A 22,320-nucleotide genomic window follows, 5' to 3' on the forward strand; every position below is an offset into this window, starting at 1 on the left:
CTTCCAACCTTCAATTTTATTGTACCTTTTCCGTAGCCGGTGTCAATCCTGTAGTCGTCGGCTCCAACCTCTCCGTCCATTAGCCGCCCGATACCGTCGAGGAGATTCCCCTGTCGCTTTATCCCGTCGTAATAGGTGTCCTCAAGTTCTGTTACCGGAGATTGGGGGACGGTGTAGCTGACAACTCCGCCTGAAAGTTAACACCTACGAATTTCGGCAATGGACCGCTATTTTGGTTGTCAACGTTGTTTCTTTTACCCCAAATGCAGAAGAACCCGTCCTCAAGTTTGTCACTGTACAACGATACGTAGATAGAGTATAGCCCCAAATTGGAGGAGTCTTCTATCAGATTCTTGAGCAAATCTTGAAGCGACTTGAAGTCTTTGTTTATAAGTCCAGTATCTTTTATTTCTCATTTTCTTTTTACATAATTGGACTTATAAGATGTCAATGTTGATGTTTTAAGAGGGGTTGTGATGATTCCGCGAATACAGTAAGGGCTATAAAGTGTTGAAACCGCCTGTTTTCACAGATTAAATGTAATTGTGGAAAGTTTGTGGGGACTAGAAAAGTGGAACTCGATAATCTTCGGTTTTTGGGGTCGTTAAAAACGAATCTGACGTCAGAATTTCAAATTTCCAAACAGCGGATCCATTATAGTAGACTCAAAATATAAAAATTGATCCAACTCGGTTGAAATTTGTTGCCCGGGGGTTTCCGGAATCGGTGAAAACGAATCCGGCGCCGGAATTTCAAAATTCAAGATGGCGGATCTAATACGGTGGCCAAAAATATAAGAATCGATCCTAATCACTCGTATTTGATCCACCATTTTTAATTCTAAAAATTTCTCAGATCTGACCCTATTTTCGAAATCAGCAACTCTGAGGACCGCAAGAAAAAATGGATCCATCAAAGAGTTGAGAGATTTTTCGATGAATATTCACCACGCGATCATCTCATAATGAAATTAATAAAAAGCACAGCTTTTCGGCTAACCGACCACCTCAATAATTCATTCGATAAGGAACAAGCCACCGGACGACGAAGTGTCGTGTCGTGTTTGGAATCCGGCGTTATAATACCGGCCTGGGCATTAATTCATCTGCGAAGGCACGCGACGACGCTGCATGCTGTGTTACGAGGCGGCATTCGGTATTGAAGAGGAGGTGGAAAAGGTGGACGACCTTATTACGGTCACAGTAAGGAGTCGGAACTTGTTCGTACTTGTTAAAATTGGGTAAACGCGATCGGTTTTTGATTTATTAATCGGGGCGCCGCTGTCGGAGCCTCAAGAGCCATTTGCGATGACTTCAACGTATTTCAGCCAACCGGGTGTCGTGCACGACCGCCATAAATCTGCCACTCTCGTTCTCACGCGCTCTCTGATTATTTCTTATGCCGGTGGAACCTGGAACGCTCCAGAACCGGGACCAGCTATCGTGCCGACCGGCGCTCGTATAGACCGACGAAAAATTGTTTATGCAAATGTCGGTCTGCCTCGGCGCCGCCTTAAGACGCGGTTAAGACGAATCCGCGCTGATTCTAAAATCCCCCCTCCTCTTAATTGGCTCTCGAATTACACCAGACGCATTATCTGTTCACAGAAACCGACTGGCATGTCACGTTTTTCCGATAACTTCGATATAATCGAGCGCATACCGCGTTTTTCACTTTCAACTTCCGGGACGGCGTGACTATCGCCAGGATGAAGAAATTTAACTACCCCATTTGGAGGCATCGTTAACAAAACCTACGATTCTGCGAATAGAGAACTTTGCATCGTCCAACGTTTCGGATACAATGTCATCTCAACGAAGAAAAAGGGGTCTTTTTTTTTCTTAAACTTCTGTTAAAATAAACAAATTTTATAACCGAGTGGATTTTTACTTTCCTGCGATTCAATGTTCGTTATCTACGTAACTTCAAACACTGCGAATCGTCGCAGGGAATTCGGAGAGTGAAATATGTAAATTTCCAAGCGATAATTAATGCGAAGGTCGGTATAAAGGGTAGTAAAAAGGGTTCGTCTGACTTACTGGTTTCCGGGCAGCCCTTCAGCTCGATGCGAAGGCAAACGGTTCGCCTGTGAACCGAATGCGGTAACAGGCGTATTTTTGTGGCAATTATAGGCGGGTGAAGTTCCTGAGAAACGACGGTGGCCGTGTCGGTGTTCCCTGTCAATATCTGGGGAAAATAGAGGAAAAGTGAGAGCCGGGAGAATATACTGTCTAAATGTAATGAAAAAAAAAAGGACATAACGGCGTTGCGGGTGTTCGATATAGATCGAGGAGGCGCTCGAGTCCTCAGGACGGTTTTTAATATAATGAACAGGTTCAAAGCTAGACTTTATAATGCATAATATCACCGGCGTTGTATATTTCCGAACCTGCAAACTCTCCCCCTGGACTTAATACAGGATATTGAGGATAATCGTTCGAGCAAAGGCGAAGCTTTCGCGTAGAAAGAAGCTCGCCTCTTCATTGCCCTCCGTGCAGATTAGTCAATAAATAACGCCTGTAGTATTAAAATACACTCGCCGGTCGATTCTTCCACGGCTTTGTTGGGGGAGGCAAACGATGCCACGGGATGCAAATGTAAATTGATCTAATCACGGTGTGCCTTCAACTTTGTTATGCTAAAAAATACAACTGTCTACCGGCCAAAGTATCCCTGAAATTGAACCGAAGTTGCACTTAGATTTCACGGTGTAGTTGAGAATTTCTTTTGTCTTTTTTTTTAACACCCTGTTTTCACTGCAATTGCATTAAAGGCATACCAAAGTCACGCAGAAAGATCACCGAATTAAAATTTTTCGACCTTACCGCTAGAGTAACACTGAAATCGAAAAGATTTCTTTACCGACTGAAATTCTACCGAATACTTGTAACTGAAATCGCACCCGAAATTTACTGAAATTGTATAATGAGGAAATATTTTGTGTTTATGAAAAAAAAAAAAAAAAATAGTTTATCAGTGATATTTTTGTCATACAAAAGTGAATTCTCGGAATTCAATTTTGGCAAAACTGTAGTGAAAAATTTACACAACTACACCGAAAAATTGAGTGGAACCTGGAATATCACTGATTTTAGGATCCAATGAAAAAACACTCTAATCGTGCCGAATAAATTGCTTGAAATGTGGCTTTCGATAGTCGAGCAGCACAGATCGAGGATGAATTTTTCTGAACCGTAAGAATATCGGAGCGAATTAATGAGAAACGCATGCTTTGGATGAAAATAAAAATGAGGCGAACCTTTTGGCCGTCCCACTTCCGGTACTCCCGCCATTCGGCGAACCCGGGTCTCCAGTACTCGAGGGTGTACTCCTCGACGTATTCCTGGCCTCTGCCGTGGTCGTAACGACCCTGCGTTTCGATCGCCGTCACGACGTGAGAGCCGACGAAATCGACCTGCAACCACTCCCGGACATCCGCCTCGATCGGCCTTTTCGGGCACCAGGCACCCCCCGCTGTCTCTTTTCGCAATCTGAAATCATAATCGGCAATTATTTGGAGGAAATCGAACCGCGAGAAGACCAAACGGAAGTCGTAAAGCTTCGTTATCTTATTATTGTTTCGATTTTTTCGAACGATCAAAAAGCTCGGGGGGTAGGTCTGAAGATTGTTATTTTTATAACTTCGTTTTTTCGTTCCTCTTGCTTCGTGACGAATACGATTTTATTCCATGTTGGGTAATCCGACTAAAAATGTTCGCGCGTTGAGTCATTGAATATTTTTTTAAAATTCAGCGTGTCATTTATTATATGGTTTATCTTGTAAATTCGATTACGAACTTCCGAATCTTTAGATACATGTAATAAATCAAAATTGGTATAGTTCTAGGTAGAAAATGAAAATTAGTTTTATACCTGTTACCGGAAAGTCTAGTATCCGTTACTATTCTTTATAATTACGATCGATTTTGCTATATTTTCTTGCAACTGTTGCGAAAATTTATTGCTCATGCAATAATAAATTGACGTTGAAGCCTTGTTTAACTAAAAAAGTAGAGCAAACCGACCAAACGGATCTTGCGTTGCAATTACCAAAAAATTCAAACAGTTTTTTTAAACGATTTGCTGTTTTACCGAATTTTTCTAGTTACTGTAACAAATGAAATTTTTCTCAGTGTAGTTGATTACAGGATATCTGATCTAGTATACCTGATGATTCGTGCTTTCGTAATCATCCGATTTCTTATATATTTGATCGAATTCAGAAAGTAAATCTTAAAGTTATAAATTGCACGCTGTGAATTCTTTCGAAACTTTATATGATTTGACACGTGAATCGTTTTTCCCCTCTCATCTCATTCTCGTTACGTAAACTTGTTACACATACGTGATACGCAATAATTTAAGCCCGATAAAATAACGGGAATAATTATACCGTGAAGTAACGAAAATAAAATTCAACCCACCACACGCGGAAAAATTGAAAATGGATGAGAAAGTGACGGCTGTAATATACAGGGACAAATGAATGCGATTTAATACGGTTTCGAATTTGAGAGAGAAAGAGAGAGAGAGAGAGAGAGAGAGAGAGAGAGAGAGAGAGAGAGAGAGAGAGAGAGAGAGAGAAACACGTATACAACATAATATAAAGGGGACGAAGGGACAAAGAATAACGAAAGCAAGAAAGAGAGAAAAAAATAAAAATAAGGGACGGAGATAGAGAAAGAAAAAAATGAATAACGACTTCGGGATGAATGAAACAGGAATGGAAAGAATGGTCGCGGGTCGAAAAGCTTTGGGCGAAATTTGATCGAGTGGAGTGGACTGGAGGTATGAAAAAACACGATATATATATATATGTATATATATATAGCACAATAATGCACGTTATTCTATAACTATTTATTTGGTCCTTTATACATGGGGCATTCCATGTCAACTCTGTTGAACGGTTGAACACGACGTTTTTTAATTTCACCAAGGATTTTTCTTACGTTAGTAAGACCCTTGAAAAGCTTCGAAAAAAATTTGACATTTTTTTCAATCACTCGTCTTTGCCCAATTTTTTAAACCCATCTGAAAAGTACCCAATTTTATTTTTATGAAACAAGAACAAAAAAAAAAAAAAAAAGGGCACTTGGTTTAAGAAACGAAACATTTTCACGCAAGATTCGGATTGGGATTTCGTTTTTTTCTATTTTTTTTTTTCATCGTTTTTCATATTTTCATATCTGTTACTCAGATTCGGCGGACCGTGCAGTCGTTAGAAATTCTCTGTGTAAGTTAAGCGTACCAGTTGCCGACACGCTTGGACCCAATTATTGACCCATTCGTTTTCAAAAATTATAAAATAACGGTACACAAATTGTAAATTTCTCGACGACTAAAGACAATTGCTAGAGGATTGAACCCTAGAAAATTAATTTTTCTGGTAATTTCAGAACTAAGGATCAAACGGATGCAAAAAAAAAAAAAAATGTCAATTTTGGCCACGATTTTTCAAAAAAACTGGTACACTAACCTAACAGACCGAGCCAACTTACCGAGCATATCGAGGTCCGACGTTCGTTACGTACGAGGAGGAAGCGTTGACGGCGGAATCTGGAATGGTCCCCGACTCCATCCCCAGGGGTGAATTACAAGATCCTGAAACATTTCGAAAAATGTGTAAAAAAAAACGCGAGAAAAGAAAAAGACAAACCGCGATCAATCGTTTCATCAACAACTCTGCGATACTTACGGACCGGACATTTCCGTCCGCCCATATAAAATTCGCAAATTTCATCGATCCAAATTCCCCGTGCGGGACGTGAAAAATGTCCCTGATCCTCGGGGGTCCGTCTAGAACTTCTTACGAGACTGTTCCACGAGTTTCCATCCCATTGCCCGTGTGTCTCGTCTCCGAATTCGGTCGGGGGGAAGTAAGAGAAAATAAATAAGTGGAAAGAGGGGGGCGTAGAAGGAAAGGGAGGAGGAAAGTAAAGTTCAGCCGTCGCCCGGGGCGAGTCAACCGTAATAAATGGCTCGGGACTCGCGGTAGGCTGCATGATGCGTAAATATATATATATATATATATATATATATATATATACATATATATGTGCGGTGGTATTGAGTCATTAATATTAAGTCGGGCTTCCAAAGGGGCGGGGGGTGGCATTCGCGGGTCCGAGCATACGTCTTCCTGTTGGTTGTATAGACAGCGGTCTGCACGGGCACATCATGGTGGGGGTGAAATTTTTATGAACCCATTTCTTAACCCTCGTTAGTTTAAAACGGGCGCCTAAGATCGAGGTTCGGGGCTTCTCTTCTTCCCTCGTTATCCGGGCATAGTGTAATAATGAAAACAAGGAGGTCGGTGTTATTTTTTCCGACCGAATCGATGCTGTCGTTATTTTTTTTATCACGACGTCGGGCGGGATAAGAAAACGAGGTAAGAATCAAGCGTCACGCACAACGGGAGAAAAGAAAAATCGCACGTTGATGTTATTGTAGGTAACTTTTTCCCGGGTCTTGATGCCATTCCGCGATCGCGTTATTTCGGGAAACACGTTTCGGATGTATTCGGTTGACTGGTCTGACTGGAGTGAAACTCGGAACGTACTTGTGTTTGTCCTCCTTGACTCTCGGAGGGACTTATTGGAAACGCATTCGGACCTGGAACAGATTTTCAACCCCTGATAGTTGCGCCGAGGTATCTAGGCACGGTTACCCGTCCCTGAAATATCCGGGCTTCCATGCTCGTAACGGTGAAAACTAACCGCGCTAATGATACTCGATGTGAACGCGATATTAACGAGCTTTACACCGGAGACTCGAAAAGAAAAAATAAAGCACAGGCACTTTTTACGCTGTTAACTTTGCCGCGGAATATTCGAACACTTGTGTAGAATATGTGGAATTGAACAGGAGAATTGGAAGGTATCGACGACGATGAAAATTTGAATTCTAACCGAAATGCGGATTTTTGACAATCAAATAATAGGAAAAATTACAACAATGAGAGAAGTTTTTAATTATTGTTTAGTTTTTTAGTTTCTCTGCAACTATCGCGATTATTTCACGTTGCTGAATTGGCGTTAAATTGACGATTGAAAAAAATTTGATCATCGAGTAGACGGAGGTTGGATTAAATAACTGGCCTTGACAATTGTGATATAAAATTTTGTACAACGTTTACTTTTAACTGGAACAATATTTGTGACGGTAATTGAATTGTAACGAAACGAATTTCACCTGATTTTTATATATTGTTGCTTGTATCGGACGATAATTGAAATTTTATCCAAGCGCTGTCGAAAATAAGAGAATTCCCGAAAGATAAGGATTCGTAGATTCAGAGGAATTCGGGGTAACTTCGATATTCCCGAGGGATCAGGGAAACAGAAGGCGAGCAACGATCTCGTCGAAGACAGGTGTGTCAGGCAATCCCATGAATACGTTTCGAGTGGCGGAAAGAATCGCTGCTGCAACGATTTGCATGCAGCCGAGTCTTTCTTCTCGACGACGAAATTTGTTGCACGCTTCAGAGATATCAGGCATCCTGTAAAAGCCTCCCAGCAGGGGCGGGGTTGAAATTCCGAATTTGAAACTTTCCGAAAGCGTTTGATTCTAAAAATTTCTCTCGGTGTTCGAAATTTCGATGTTTCAAAATTACTAATTTTTTAATTTTTGCACTTTTGGAACTTCGAACGTCGGGTTTCGGATCGTTCGAAACTTTGATGTCTCTTCTTCAACTTTCGCGACGAAAAAATTCGGAACTCGGAGTTTCCGGATCTTATCAAATTCCGACTCAAATTTCAACCCCGTCCGTTCGAACATCTCTCTCTCTCTCTCTCCGGCTAACTTCCTCGCAGCTTGCCGCGATTCGACGTAGTTTTTTCGCAGTTCGCGAAAGCAGGCATTCCACGTCGAACAATTCGTCTTGCCAGCGGCGTGCGGTTCGCCCCCCTTTTCCAATCTGCGCATGCGCGGGGGGAAAAAATGTTTCGCAAAATCGCACAATGCCCAGCAATTCATGCTTGAAACGACTAATTCGCGGATTTTCAACCCCCGCGAATCATTCAACGCGGTTTAAACCCCGATCGGTTAAAACCGTTTCGTTTATTCGTTCGTTTGTTCCTCGATCCCTGTTGGCGTACGAGCGTATAATGCCAGGGTTTATATACTCGGGTAAACATCGGGAACAACGCTTGCCCGGAGCATAAATTGCGAGTAAAGAAATATACGTGCGAAGATTAACTGGTTCTCTATGACAGGCTGAACGGGTGAAATGTAGTCGCGAATTCGTGCAATAAAAATTCCCCGTACATCATATCCGTATAATGCGCAACTTATTGCGTGCACGGTTTACGTACACCTGTAACAAAGCGTGCGCCTATAAAATGTTGGCATTTCTGCCGAGGGAGAAATTGCCGAAATCGGAGGAATCGGATTTCACTGCAGAAAAGCCCGGAGCTTCAAATTATTGTTCTATAATTTTTTGTCCACATCTTTTTTTACATCATTCTAAAAACCTACTTTCACGGTATCACGAAGCAATAATGTTTCATTTTTTTTTCCCCCGATTAAAATTTCCGCAATTTTCATCGCGGCGAAATAATTCTAAACCAACAATTATGTAATAATACGGATATTTTTCTACAATCTTGTGCAATTTTGTCCGCTCGACGTTTCTGTTTGCTGAGAAAGAGCGAGTAAAAGTGTGAGTGAGAGAGAGAGAGAAGAGGTGAGCTTGCGCCGGGGAATTGCATAACTTTTCAACATAAATTCCAGCACGGTCGTATATTAAACATGATATTCGTACCTATACGCGTACCTAGATATACGCAGTATATATACATATCTGTACGTACACGTACGTGTTCAGCATGATGATATATGACGTATATTCACGAACCAATCGTAATATAGAGTGGGGTTGTACCTTCGAGACTGCGAATAGCGCGGCAAGTGAGCGAGGAAGAGTGTTTTAAAAACAGAAGAAGAGAAAAAAAAGAAAAACAAAAAAAAATAAATAAAATAACAAAGCCATTCATTTTCGACCTCGTTCCCCTCTAATTGAAACCCTTCTGCGGAAAGTTTCGGAGACGAAAAGCTTTTTTCCCGATGTAAAAGCTTTTTCTACATCGACCGCGACACGCGTACAATAATTCTTTCAATTTTGACCCAACTTCTTTTTTTTTTTTCTCTCCCGTTTTCACTTTCGAACCCTGTTTAAAGCTCTTCACACGACAAAGTACCATACGTGCCATGCGCGACGCTTTGCGGAATATCGTACTTTATACTCGACATGTAAATGCACCGCCAGCTAGTAGTGAAGTACTCGCAAAGCGATTTCAATGGCTTGAAACGCATCGGGCTTAGCATTCGCTTGTGCATGCAGCGATCGTCGGGGTTGGTTATACTTCGAAAGTAAAAGGAAAGAGCGCATTTCGCACACAATGAGTTTATGAGTACGTATGCATGGGGCATTCCGTGACAGATTTCTCAGATTGGGTTTGTCATTTTTCGCACGAAAGTAGGTACAGGACGAAAAATGCAATTGCAATTTTTCTTCAGGATTTTTTTACCCGGCGTATTTGAAGTTTCATTTAAAAAGTTTTAAAAAAACACCCAGTTTTCTAAAATCTTATAATATTCAGATAAATCTTGTTAAATGTGGAGATATTTTTTACACATAATAGAAGACCAAGATTTCACAACTTCAAAGGATATAAAAAAAATTGTTATTATTGGATCGCATTTTTGACATAAGAATTAACGTAAAAGCTTCGAATTGATATTTTTCGGCCAGTAAACTTTTTCCTTCTCATTACGTTTTCTAAATAAACGATCACGTTTTTCCAAGTTTATATATATATTTATTTAAAAACGAATTTATAAATCTTTTGTTCTTCCAATTTTTTTTCTTCAAAACTTTTCTCACATTCGGCTGTCGAGTTGTATCATTTTCAGATTTTTGACTCTTCACTTTTGAACGGCGATGAAAAGTATGGTGGAAAAACTGTTTTTCCGTCTTCGTTTCATTTTTTTTTAGAAAAATTACTACAGGACGTATTTAATATACGCCAATTCGAATCTGTAACTTTCAAAGAATGTGATAATTCGTAATTCCCGGATTTATTTCGGGGGTGGAAAACGGCGGAGAGCTTTAAATAGGAGAGCTATACCGTTGACGGGGTGGTAAAATTCCCCCGTTGAAACCGGTGAGATTCCGTCAGGTGGCCGAGGGTATTAAATCCCGTGAACCGAACCGAACTCGGCTGCATCGTCGTTCATCGATGCAGCAGCACTTACAACTGATCGCGAACTGTGCAGTCTGGTTTCGGATCAGCTGGACCGCGTATTTTTATCCGGATTAATTGAATCGAGGTGACGATTCTAGAGGTAGTGAGGTAAGGGTGGAAAAAAAAATAAAAAAAAAAAAAACGGCAAGCGCACTCGTCGAACTTTGACGGTGGATAATGCAGGTGGGAGAGGTGGAAAGTGGAGAGTGGAAAGGTATACATAAGGGGGATGAAAAGGAGGAGGATGAAGGCGTAGGTGTGGGTTAAGGAACTACTTCTGGGTCACGGTGGAGATCGAGGTACGTCCTTCTCGAGTGGCGGCGGCGGTTTGTCTTCCTGAACAAAAGCTTCTCGCCCGGATAATTGAGCGGTAATCTGGCCGAGCATCCTCGAGACGATTTTCTCTCCGGGGGATTTAAAGCTCATCGCCCACTTCCATTTTCCGTTCGTTCGTTCGTAAGACGTTTCGCGAAACCTCACCTCCCCATCCTCTCGCCCTTCCACGCTCGGCTCGTTATCGAAACGTGAATTTGCTTTCGATTACACGCGGCACGAATGAAATCTGTCGAGGACGAATCTGAGGTTTGGAAAAAGTCGACGAACCGTAGAAAAAAAAATCTCAAGAATAGTGTATTGTGTAACAAGGAGGCAAACTCGGTATTTACGAACCGAGGTTAAGTTTTCTATATCAGTCGTACGTCAGCCGAAGACGAATATTGTAAATACGCGTGGCGAAAAGACCGTTGCATCCTTGTTGCGCACGATTCTTTGTATAACAAGAGTATGTCACGCGTCTTTCACGAAGTACGAAATTGAGGTTAGGGTCGCGTAACGTCAGATTTCTTCGCGACTGCGCATGCGCGGAGTGCAGAAAATACCACTTTTCACTTCTAGGATTTAAAAGTGGTCATTTCCGTACTCGGCGCATGCGCAATCGCAGACTCACTTGATCGTCATAGAAACGCGTACTTTGTGTACGGAAAATACATAAGAAAAAAAAAAAAAAAAAAAAAACAACAAAAAAACATTCGTTCATATGAAAATGAATCTGACAAGTAAATTCGAACAATCACACAAGCTGAGACGAATCAAGAATTTGGTAAAAAGTTTTTATTGTTAGGATTCGGAGGTTCAAAATGAACATATAGGCGTGGCGATGGTGATTCCTCAATTCACTGGGGGGGGGGGGATGAAGACAGGCACCGCATGGTACTATTCCCGGCATGAGCCAGCAGGGATACTGAATTGCGGAACGGGAATGAGGAGATAAAACCGACACGCCATACCCTGAACACACAGAGAGTGTGAGAGAGAGAGAGAGAGAGAGAAAGGGGTAGTTTTGTGTGCTGCGAGTATACATATATGTATATTCATGTGTATGGGGGAGTGTATAGGAAATGCATATGGGGGAAAAGACGGAGAGAGCGACGGGAAGAAATACGATGAAAGGTACAATTGAATTCACGTTCGCCTCGGCGAATCGATGCGATCTCAGTGCCTATATATATATCTGCATTCCCTCCCCTCCCCTCCCCGTCACTCTCCCCCCCCCCCCCTCTCACATTCTCTCTTTTTCTCTCTATCTTCTTGTATTGATAAGAGCAAAGTGGTTGCACAACGGTTGAAACAATTTCGTCGAATATCCGTAGGCTCAGAAAAGAAAGATTCTTTTTCGTTTGTTGAAGACAAAAAAAGGTTTTATTCCCGACTTAACCGTAATCTTTACTTTTTTGAACTGAAAAGAGGGACGAAAGTAGCATGTTATTCCCTCTTAACTTTTTTCCCTGACCTGAGGGGGGAAGAAAAGTATGTAACACTTTTTTCCCGCATTTGCTAATCTACGACTTTATTCCCTTGTTACATAATCTACTACTAGCTTTAAAACCCTTGCTCGCTAAACCTCGCTCGGGGTCGAATGCCTAGTGTAAATGGTTTTTGTGCTCGTACGCTCGCTTACTAGTTGTCATTGTTTTATCACATGATACGAGATTTATCAGACACCTCACGCCCTCGATGCTTGAGGATTGTTCAATGGGTAATAAATGTTCATTGATGATTATTTCAATACGAACCTACGGATTAAATAACAATTCACTCGTTGCAGCTAAGGGAGAAAATTATCTTTTATCTGATCGGTAGGAAATTTATTTCAATGAAATAAATTTTTGTCTCTTATCCAGGAAAGAATTTTCTGCAATACGTTATGACCGGTTATAAATCGAGTGAATTTTCTTTTTATCTATTATATTATGTAAAATTCTATCAAAAGTCATCGGCATCGAGTTATTTGTTGAAATCACACACACACACGATCCGAACGAGAGGTTCGCAATGAACGTTTGTGTATTTAACACAAGTTTGGCGAAACAACGGGGTCGGCGAAAATTCTGTCGGACCTACTACGAGGGGTGAAGTTTGACGGGCTTAACACGGGGTTAAAAAATTAATCCTCGTTCACTCAGTCACTCAATCTCGGGGGACGAAACGCGACGCATGAATGGTCGGCCAATGAGGTACCCACGTGCGTTTTTAACACGGAAAATCCATTCTCATCGGTCACAATATCTCGATGAACATTAAAATATAGCTTGGGAATTAACGTCGGTACTTTTTTGCTAACGGGGATACGAATAATTGAAGAGGAGAATTAAGAGACTCCGTAAGTACCTGCATCAAAAAATTTCAAAAAAAAATAAAAATAAAAAATATGACAACTGTTTGGATTTTTTTTCCTTTGGTGCATATGGTTGTTTCTTTAATCGCTCGACGAGTTGGTTTGAAAAAAATTCCACTCGAACAGCCATTTTAAATTCTCCTCTTGAATTTGAGGAAGATCGGAGTAGCGATCAAATATCCGATATCGATTCGCTCGACGGATGAGATCGGAATTGCGGGGATGCTTGGTGAAAGTTGAAAAATTCCAGCCTCGTCGTAACTCGCGTTTAAAAAATCGAGCGACGTTGCACACGCTGAGAATTTATATTCTCTATATATTTTTCCGATCGACCGCAGCTACGAAAGTTACGAAGTTGTTGCACCGGGTGTTGAAGTACGGTCGTTCAAACATTTGGTATCCGGTAATTGAATCGACGAGGATATTATACTTCGCGAGTTTAACATATTAAAAATTTTCAACGATCCTGTCCGGTCATTTTCACAGCAGGAAAACGTGTGGAATCGTGCCTTTTTCCGATAAAGTGTTTTTTTCATACATCAAGGAGTAACGCCAACTCAGGATTTTATTTTTTTTTTGTCAACTTAAACAACGTTTTAGGGGCATGAAAACAATAAATCTCGTTGTTCAATTCTCGATTTTTTTCCACACAGTGTCTCGGAGCGTATAACTTTAAACGAATTTTTATCGAAATTAATTTTTTCAAAATGGGAGGACAGATTATTTGGCATACACCGTTGCTTGGATCGATTCGAAATTTTTATTTCATACATGAATATGTTTTAAATAAACCCTTCGAAAAGAAATCCTATCCCTATTTCCATGCTCCTAAAATAGAGTGGTGTTAAACTTTAGAATAAATTTGTTTCTCATTTGAAAAAATTCTTTTTTGTATCCTGTATAGCTAATTTTGCGATTGTGATAACGAATCGATCCACACCCTCTACGGTGAGAATAATTTACGTTCGTAGTCTTTATGAGCAGTAGCAGCAGCAGCGGTATAATTTGAGTCAGGCAAGCGCAGCGAAACGCATTGCAAGCCGAGCGGAAGGCTGTCGGCAGCCTCTTCCAAGGGGTGCATTGTGCTTGGCAGAGGTTCGCAGGGGTGGCACCGACCAGGCGAGAATAATGCTGCATTATGCACCGGCAGCCCGAGTCACGCATGCAGGGTGAAAACGCGCGGTTCGTCGCTTCGCGATCCAGGAATAGATTCTTCTTATCAACCCGTCGCGGAATTTGAAACACGGATCAATCGCTGCTATATTTTTTTCAACTTCCAGTTTCTCTGTTGAGAAACGGAGCAAAGAAGAAAGTCATTGTAATCACCCCGAAAATAAAAAGTTGAGCTTTATTCACTGGATCTTCACGTTTTGAAGTTTAGAAAATCACCTCCAATTATTTTCGGATGGACGTATGTCATCAATTTTTTTGTTCGACGATATTTTGGTAACGAGTTACAGGATTTCGATGATTTTGGTATCAAACGACGCGACTTTTCCAAACTTGGAACTGATTGGATTTTGGATTTGATCGATTCGGTGCTTTTTCAATTACTTAAGTAACAAGGTTTCAAGAATTCAAGTAAAAGTGAAGATATCTTGAGAATGAATGAATGAAAATTGATACCGTGAGGTTTTTTCGGTCACTAATCACGAACCTAAGGTCAGATTTGCAAAATTTAAATTTCGCGTGTTCGATATGCTGAAAAAAAAAAAACTAAAAACATTTGGATTTTGATGAAAATTGGTACTCCTCGGTTCGTTGGATGGCTGATCACGAATCTGAAGTAAGATTGCGAAATCCAAAATGGCGATCCAATACGATGGAAAGAAATCTAAAAATATTCCGATTTTCGTAGAAATTCGTAGGCGGAAGTTTTTTGGGTCACCGATAACGAATCCAAGATGAAACTTCCAAAATTTGCAACGGTGTATCCATTACAGTAGTTAAAAATAAAAAAAAATTCAAAGGCCTTAAAATCGTTAATCACGAATCTGAATTTTCAGTTCAAAATTTCAAATTTGATATTATTCTTTTTTCTCTCCATATATATATAAATCCGCTTGTTCCCTCTAGTTTTCGATCAATCAGGCATTCGAAAAAGTCTCTACCTTATTTTTACATCAATCCTGAACGTATCTACAATACGCGCATTACGTATCCGCGAGTATAATAAAAATAAATCATAGCCGGGATGAAATATGATCTTAAGTCTGACATAAGTCGACAGACGACAGGTTATACCGTTCATTTTTGTGTCCCTTGAAAGGCGGCGGGAGACATGCGATTTTACACCCCCTGCCAAGACAAGGGTTAAAAAGTGTTATTTAGAAACGAGGGATCGACGCGATCGTCGCCGATTTACATACATATCTTTTCACGTACATCTAGATGTGTGTTATATATATATATATATATATATATGTATATATAAATATTATGTATACTGTATATACACATATATGTATACGGGGGTTGGAAAAACGAAAAATCGACTGCGACAGCTGTCTGTACGAAAATATGTACCTACCTGTATTACACACATCGCGATTAGAATGATAAACCGACGTATGATGTTCAGATTGGCGTGATCGGTGTACAGATTTGTTTGTTTTTTTTTTTTTTTTTTGTGTATCTATATATTTCACCGTTTTTCCTTCTTTCGAACCGGACGGGGGAAGGTGGAAGGGAGGGGAAAATAATAGATGACCTGTCTCGTTAGCGGAAATACCGTGCAGCACGTTCGAATTCGTGCCCACCGATCAGACACGTACGCATCGAGTTTCGACCCTGGCTGAGTTTCTATACTGCATTTTTTATCATTCATTTATCCAGTTATCGTTCGGTGTACATGTAAGGTAAAAGCGAATCGAGGACTGTAACGAGCCTGTGATAAATTGACGTTCGGAGTCGGAGAGCGCGGGAAATATGAAGTAAAGCAGGCACAAAGCTTGGAGGAAGTCTTTGTGTCGGTTGTAAATCGAGCAGCTGTGGCTCGTATACACTGTATATTTTTATTTCGAATAATAAAAAAAAAAATAAAAATAAAATAAAAGTAAAAAAGAAATACGAACCGCAGCGAGTAATATTCACAGCAATTATGTATTTAATATTGACATTGATGTAGAAAAACGTTGAATACTCAGCGAAATTGATATTACAGGTACGTACAATGTTTTTTTTAACGCAAGCTATGAAGCAACTTTGTATTGGAACGTTGCAAGACAAGCTGCTTATTATGACAAATATTTATCGAACTTGGTTGGCCAACACACACGGGTATCATCAATTATTCATACCGTCCGAAAGCGAAAAGTTTGTCAGTCGGTGTGCGTTTAAACTCGTTGTAGGTTTTTTTCGCGTCTACAATTTTACACGTCACGGGGATTTTGTCAAACGAAATTTTTCGCTTTTACGAATGAACGGGGAACTCGGTAGGTACGTATAAGTATGATATTATATAATATATGTATATATGTGGAATAATACCTGTTTGTAGAGGTAAATTTAATATCCACAGGAAAAGCCGAATACATTCGTTGGTAAAAAGAACAAAGTGAAAGGGAAAGAGAGAAATAAAAAAAAAAAATTCGAAATGATTCCTGAGATTATGGAAAGTCTCTTACAAAGGAATTTTGTGGAAAATTCAGTTTGCGAAAAGTCATCTGTATACAACAACATTCAACGGTATTCCCTGTTCGTATATACGTCATGTATAAACAATTATCTTGTCAAGCGATTCGTAGATCAAGTCGAGTCTACGATGAAAATTCGTCAAATTATCAGATCAATGCGGAGTAAGGAATGCGATAGATTATACATATTTGTGTCGGGTACATTTTACGTTGTATTTTGGGAATTATGACCGTGCGTAAGCACATTTATACATGTATATATTTATCACATCGTAGGTACGCACGATAAGATAATATTGTTGATAAAAAAAAAAAAAAAAAACGCACCTCGCGTGTTAACGCGTGCTTGATTATGGTGGTCAGATATCCGAGTCTCAGTCGGTAAGTCAAAATACTGCACGATTACAATTCTTTACCCGCGTAGAGATACGACGAATCGTGAATTTTTGGATTAGCGCGATGTTTGATATATTTATATCATTTATAATTCTCACATGCAACGGGTTGATGCTTGATTATTAAATTTAATTCCAACATACGTTCGTGACTTTCAAGCTACAGGTTCAACAAAGAATTAACAAAAAAAAGAAAGATAAATGAAACATATTCGATAGAAACGATATTGCGTCTGGCATTGATAAGTTCCTAGTCATTTCACGCATTTTGGTTTATCGTGAGAGGTAAGGTTAGTAAAAAATTGTTAATCAATCCTTAAAATGATGAGGAAATAAGCAATTTATTTAACCTGTTCGACGATCTGCAGTTTAATCAGGCGGATACAGCCTGTTTAATTAAATTGTCTGCGTCTATTCAGCCATCATACACACAGAGTCGTATCTATGTGTAGCACTGCAGTCTGGTACCTAAATTGCAAAATCCATTTCAGCATGATCGCATTTCGTATCAGCGAACCGAAGCAAACGCCTAGCAAGTGGCTAATCGTAAGCCAGAAGCCTGCAGTCCTAATATTGTTCTCTGACAATACACGAATGCGTTGCTTCGATCGTTTCGGGGCATGTAATTCAAATAATTTAACAAATGTACCCGGCATGCGCCGTGGAAACAGGTGTTTACCTCAAAGGTATAATCTCACGCTCGCAGGTCTAGACTCTAGAGTCTAAAGTCTAGACTGCGTTTTGGGGAAGGAGCATCGGGCGAAAAAACTTAGAAATATGAAGGGTTGGTTGTTATTTACCGAGAAAATTCAAGAGGTGTTATTAGGAGTTATTATAATACGTTGCGTGTATAAACTTGGCACGTTGTAAAGAACGTTCTTCGGTCTTGTCGAAATTGTTTCACATCACGATTCGTCCGTTTTGTTAGTACGTTTTAATTCATCTTTGATTATTTTTTTTGGCTTAAACGATATCGCGTACGTCTTTATGATATACTTGGACGGATGTGTGAATGAAGAATAAAAAGAGCAGCGACGCACTTATCGTGGAGTTTAAATACCGGGACAATCTCTTGAAACTCGAGAATCAACTGCGCATGCGCGAATTTTATCGTCTCTTCGTGCAGGCTTGCCATCCCCAGTTTTCGGCTGTCAAACTGATTCTGGCGGCGATGTAGTTGATACGAATTTCCGAGGTTAGAATCTCAAATAATTGAGGCAGTGACTCGGAAAGGTTTGGGAAGGATTTGTCATTGGGTCGGAAAGTTGATTCTTCAAAGAACGGTCGGAGCTTAATGCTTACGCTCTTTGAGAATTCAAATGTACAAATTTTGCGTAGGTTGGTTCACCTGCATCGCAGACAAGAATATCGCTGCGGGAAGATTTCGCCGACCAATGAGATTGAGTTATTTGGCGCGTGCGCGGTTGATTTTCAAGTTTCAAGATATCGTTCCGGTATATGACGAATGAAAACGTAACGTCTTAGAAAAGTCCACGAAGCACTAAACCAACCGTTGACAATTGGACTCCTCTGCTATGTAGGGTGGACTTTAATTTTGGCGAAGTGAATTCAAGCGAATCATCGCGAGAGAATGAAAGCGGAGAAACACGAGTTTGATCGATACAAGCCGATGACTGGAAGATCCTTCCACCTAGCCGGAAAATGAAAGGGGGCCAGCTCTCTATAGCTGATTATATCTAGGATGAGCTGCATGACGGGATGCGACGTCGCGACGTCCCGGAGGTCGCAGAGGTCGCTGACGGGTCGGAGGACACTCGGAGCGTCTCGAGTCTCGCAGCCTGCCATGCCCTTCTCCGTATTCCTTTGTGTACAACTGTTTACTCACCGAGAGGATCTGCCATTTACCGTAACGAGGGAACCTTCGCCATCCCCCGTATTCTCCCTCCAACGACTGCCGCAAGCTCTTCCGTTTAGCCCTTCGAAGAGTTGCAGGTAACGACGCTCCTGTTCCTTCACCTCTTCACACAGACGTTGATGACGCTCTTTTGCGTCGTTGCAGGACTGATTCGATCCCACTTTTTTATAAATACATGATTGCCCGGTTCAACAATTTTCCAAGTTGGGTGGGGGAGGGTTTCAGAGTATTTAAACGAAACATTATTATCATCGTTATCAAAGGTTGCTACAGGAACGATACTCAAAGGTCGTTTCAGTTAACGTGGCAATTAGGATGTGTCCAAAGGTTCCAGAACTACTATACTGTACATATAATAATTGTTTTAAATTCAAATCATTGTTGAAAAGAGAAGTTAATATTTTTTCAAACCGAGAATGCTTTTTCACTCCTTCATCAATATTTGGCAGATCGTTGACCTATATTTTGTGCTTGGGATACCCGTTGGATGTTGGGGGACGAGATGCGTAACCTATTAACGGTTTATTGAGCTTTAGCACGTGGTGCGAGGGCTTGCAGGAATGATTCACATCCACAGAGAGAGAGAGAGAGAGAGAGAGAGAGAGATACGCTGGTAGAAATCTCGGCATCGATTCGGGGAAACGGTTCGTTTGGTTCGGCGTCGGGCTCAGCCGTCCATTATTAATGGGATTCTACTTTCGTCATTTAGGTAAGCCGTTCAATTACGATTGCAACGGCAACGCCAACAGCAATTCAGTGGAGCAAAGCATCCGGTGAAAACCAACGCTCATCCACAAATGGTATAACATGACAGCTGCTAAGTGAATTTCGATTATTTTCCTCTTGCTTAATTCTGCAAGGAACTTATGCCTACACTTCAAAGCGCGGTTTACACCAGAGAGCGAATCTTGGCTGAAACTCGGCAAAGTGAACCAACACACGTGAGCGATATTTGTTGTACCATTGGACTGAGATGTGACAGGAAACAAAAACAAACAAGCGAGAAAAAAGCGAGTAGAGGAGATATTAAGGAGACGAGAAAAAGATGAACCGGTTGTCAAAAGGAGCTGGATAAACACGCGCGACATCCTTCTCGGTATCGCCTAGACTGTACGAGGGGGATGAATCCCTCTTTCGCGTCCACCCGCAGTTTATATCGTTTCTCTTCTCGTGCGTGTATTACGAACATAAAAAAAACCAACTGCTGTTCATCGTTTTACTATATATTCCCTGATATATCGAGCTCGGATATAAAACACGGAGAAAAAGAAGAAGAAGAAGAAGAACGTGAAAGGCTGAAAAGAGTCAGGTATGACATATCAGAGATTCGATCATCAGATCCATACATTGATCAATCGAAACATGGATCGCAATCATGTGTTTATGATACATCTAAACACAATTTTAGTTTCTCTACTTACCCATTGTGAACGACGCGACATGTTCGCCAATCCATATCAGCTGAAAAATAAGCGTGGCCTTCATCCTGCCCGACGAATTGTCTCCTTTGACTCGGTCTCATGTGAACCTATAAAAAAGAACAGGAGTGTCACATCACAGAGATAAGCTCAGTTTCATCCCAGAGGGCAGATTCCGCGACTACCTTCATGATATACCTATAATGTACCGGAGTGAAGGGAGCTGCAGTTTAGTCATGGCGGTTTCAGTTCCAAACTTTGCTAATTATGCACGAGTAGCACGAAGTACCTCTGCGGCAATTCGTGTTAATTCGTCCATGTGCGGATTCCAAAACACGGTGTAAATCAGGCGTCGTCATTGCAGCTGCCGATCGATGCAGGATAAATAGAAGCCTCTACTCTCCTCTCATCCTAATTTACGCTGCGGTGGAAAAACCACCCGGTAAAAGAAAAAAAAAAAAAAGAAAACAAATGCACGGAATCCAGATTCGCAGGTTCTCTTCGCATCCGAGACACGTGCGCACGTTTTGCCCGAAGCGTATATTATACGAGGTGTCCATAAGTCTAGTGAGAGTAAAGACAACAGTTCCTCCGAGGGCACAATATGCTCCTTCCCATTAACTCTTCTCTCGTTATGACGCCGCAGTAGACTAGCAATGAGAGTTCTGGATACAGATTCCTGCACCGACCTTATACCGACACTTACCGACACCTTACCGACACTTTATCGACATTTTACAAACATTTCTACAATTTTCAACGGTTGGGGGATATCCTCACTCTGGCTCATTTCTCAAACGTTCTGGAAGTGTCGGTAAAATGTCGGTGCAGGAATCTGTATCCAGAATTCTCCTTGCTGCTGTATTCAACGCGTTTTGGCCTCTGGTCATCCGTTGGAATGGACCAGAGGTCATTCGGAGGTCGAACGTCTACATGCTGCACGGTTCAGCTACGATCAAACAACTGATTCCGAGAGGAGCGCCTCGGGATTTTTGCTCGCGGATTTCTTCTCTTTTCGAAATTGCACAATAAGGACGACGACGCGGAGGAGGATCGAGTTGTTCTGCAAACCGTTGCAGAGCAGAACTCCCTCCGCACATTATCGCGGCTACCCTCGCAGTTTCGACTTATCGCAGGTACATAGGACAGAACCCTTCTCGGCTGATGGCTTGCTCTTTCTCGCTTTCCACGGGGTTGCGCTCGCTCACTTCCGTCGCGATAACGGCTTCCCGTTTGCGCAAAGTGTGTTGCAGCCTTGGTATAAACGGGATGCTTCTTCTTCTTCTTCTTCTTCTGCCCTGCAGACCAAAAGCTCGAGATGCGAGATACGGGGTTTGACACATGCACGAGTCAGCCGCGCAATCTTCAACCACCTACCTACTCTTCTTTTTCATTTCCTTTCCACCTTGCGGGAGAAAACCGTTTTTCGCGATGCGATAAGATTCGAGGTATGATGGACGCCGTCTGCATGTGCGAGGCGACGATTCAAGGTCGCAGACTTTATTCATAAATCGGTCCAGAGCATATGTTATATGTATATATTTATCTACGCAGGATCAGGCTTCCTGGCGTTGAAATCACCGGCTACCTATAACAATATAATCGAGTCCAGCTCCTGCCAGGATGCGGAAACCGGGTCAAGGAAACTAGCGAGGAGTTCGTCTCTTTGCACGTTCCGCGAGATGATAGCTTTTCGAACGAGACCACGAGCCTGCTCTTATTCCGTCTAATTAAAAGGAACCGTCTCTCCGAGTTGACGGTAAAAACTCGAATCTCATCTCTAGTATATATTAAGAGCCGTGGAACGATGCGCAAAAAGCACTCTTGTTCGTTGTTAAGTTTGTCTGTGAAATATCGTCGGGACTTATAAATCAGGTCAGATCTCCGTTTCCTTAATTAATTGTGAATCGACAATGAATCCGAATTACTCGTTTGCGCGATATTATCTAGCACAACATTGCATCACGATGGTTAAATTTAATAATTCCAATGATCACGAGATGTTTTCGCTTCTATTCCACGGTGCTTAAGAAGCTTTTCAAAAATCGTCCCAACAATATCAAGTAAAATTTGCA

General features: G+C 41.2%; 1 protein-coding gene across 2 annotated transcripts in view; it reads right to left on the reverse strand.

Annotated features, from left to right (window-relative positions):
• Positions 1–22,320, reverse strand: part of LOC124212051 (discoidin domain-containing receptor 2) — a 37,031-nt gene that overhangs the window by 9,162 nt on the left and 5,549 nt on the right. The window contains exons 2-6 of one of the 2 annotated variants that reach the window (XM_046611757.2): positions 20,249–20,355; positions 5,502–5,604; positions 3,260–3,491; positions 2,040–2,187; positions 26–190 (exon numbers count right to left, since the gene is read on the reverse strand). In XM_046611757.2, the coding sequence (XP_046467713.1) occupies positions 26–190; positions 2,040–2,187; positions 3,260–3,491; positions 5,502–5,604; positions 20,249–20,312 (712 nt within the window). In that variant the 5' untranslated portion in view covers positions 20,313–20,355. Of the gene's footprint in view, positions 1–25; positions 191–2,039; positions 2,188–3,259; positions 3,492–5,501; positions 5,605–20,248; positions 20,356–22,320 lie in introns of those variants that run through there. The other variant, XM_046611758.2, reaches the window with a different exon arrangement.

This window comes from Neodiprion pinetum, chromosome 2 (assembly GCF_021155775.2).
Source record: "Neodiprion pinetum isolate iyNeoPine1 chromosome 2, iyNeoPine1.2, whole genome shotgun sequence".
Taxonomy (NCBI): domain Eukaryota; kingdom Metazoa; phylum Arthropoda; class Insecta; order Hymenoptera; family Diprionidae; genus Neodiprion; species Neodiprion pinetum.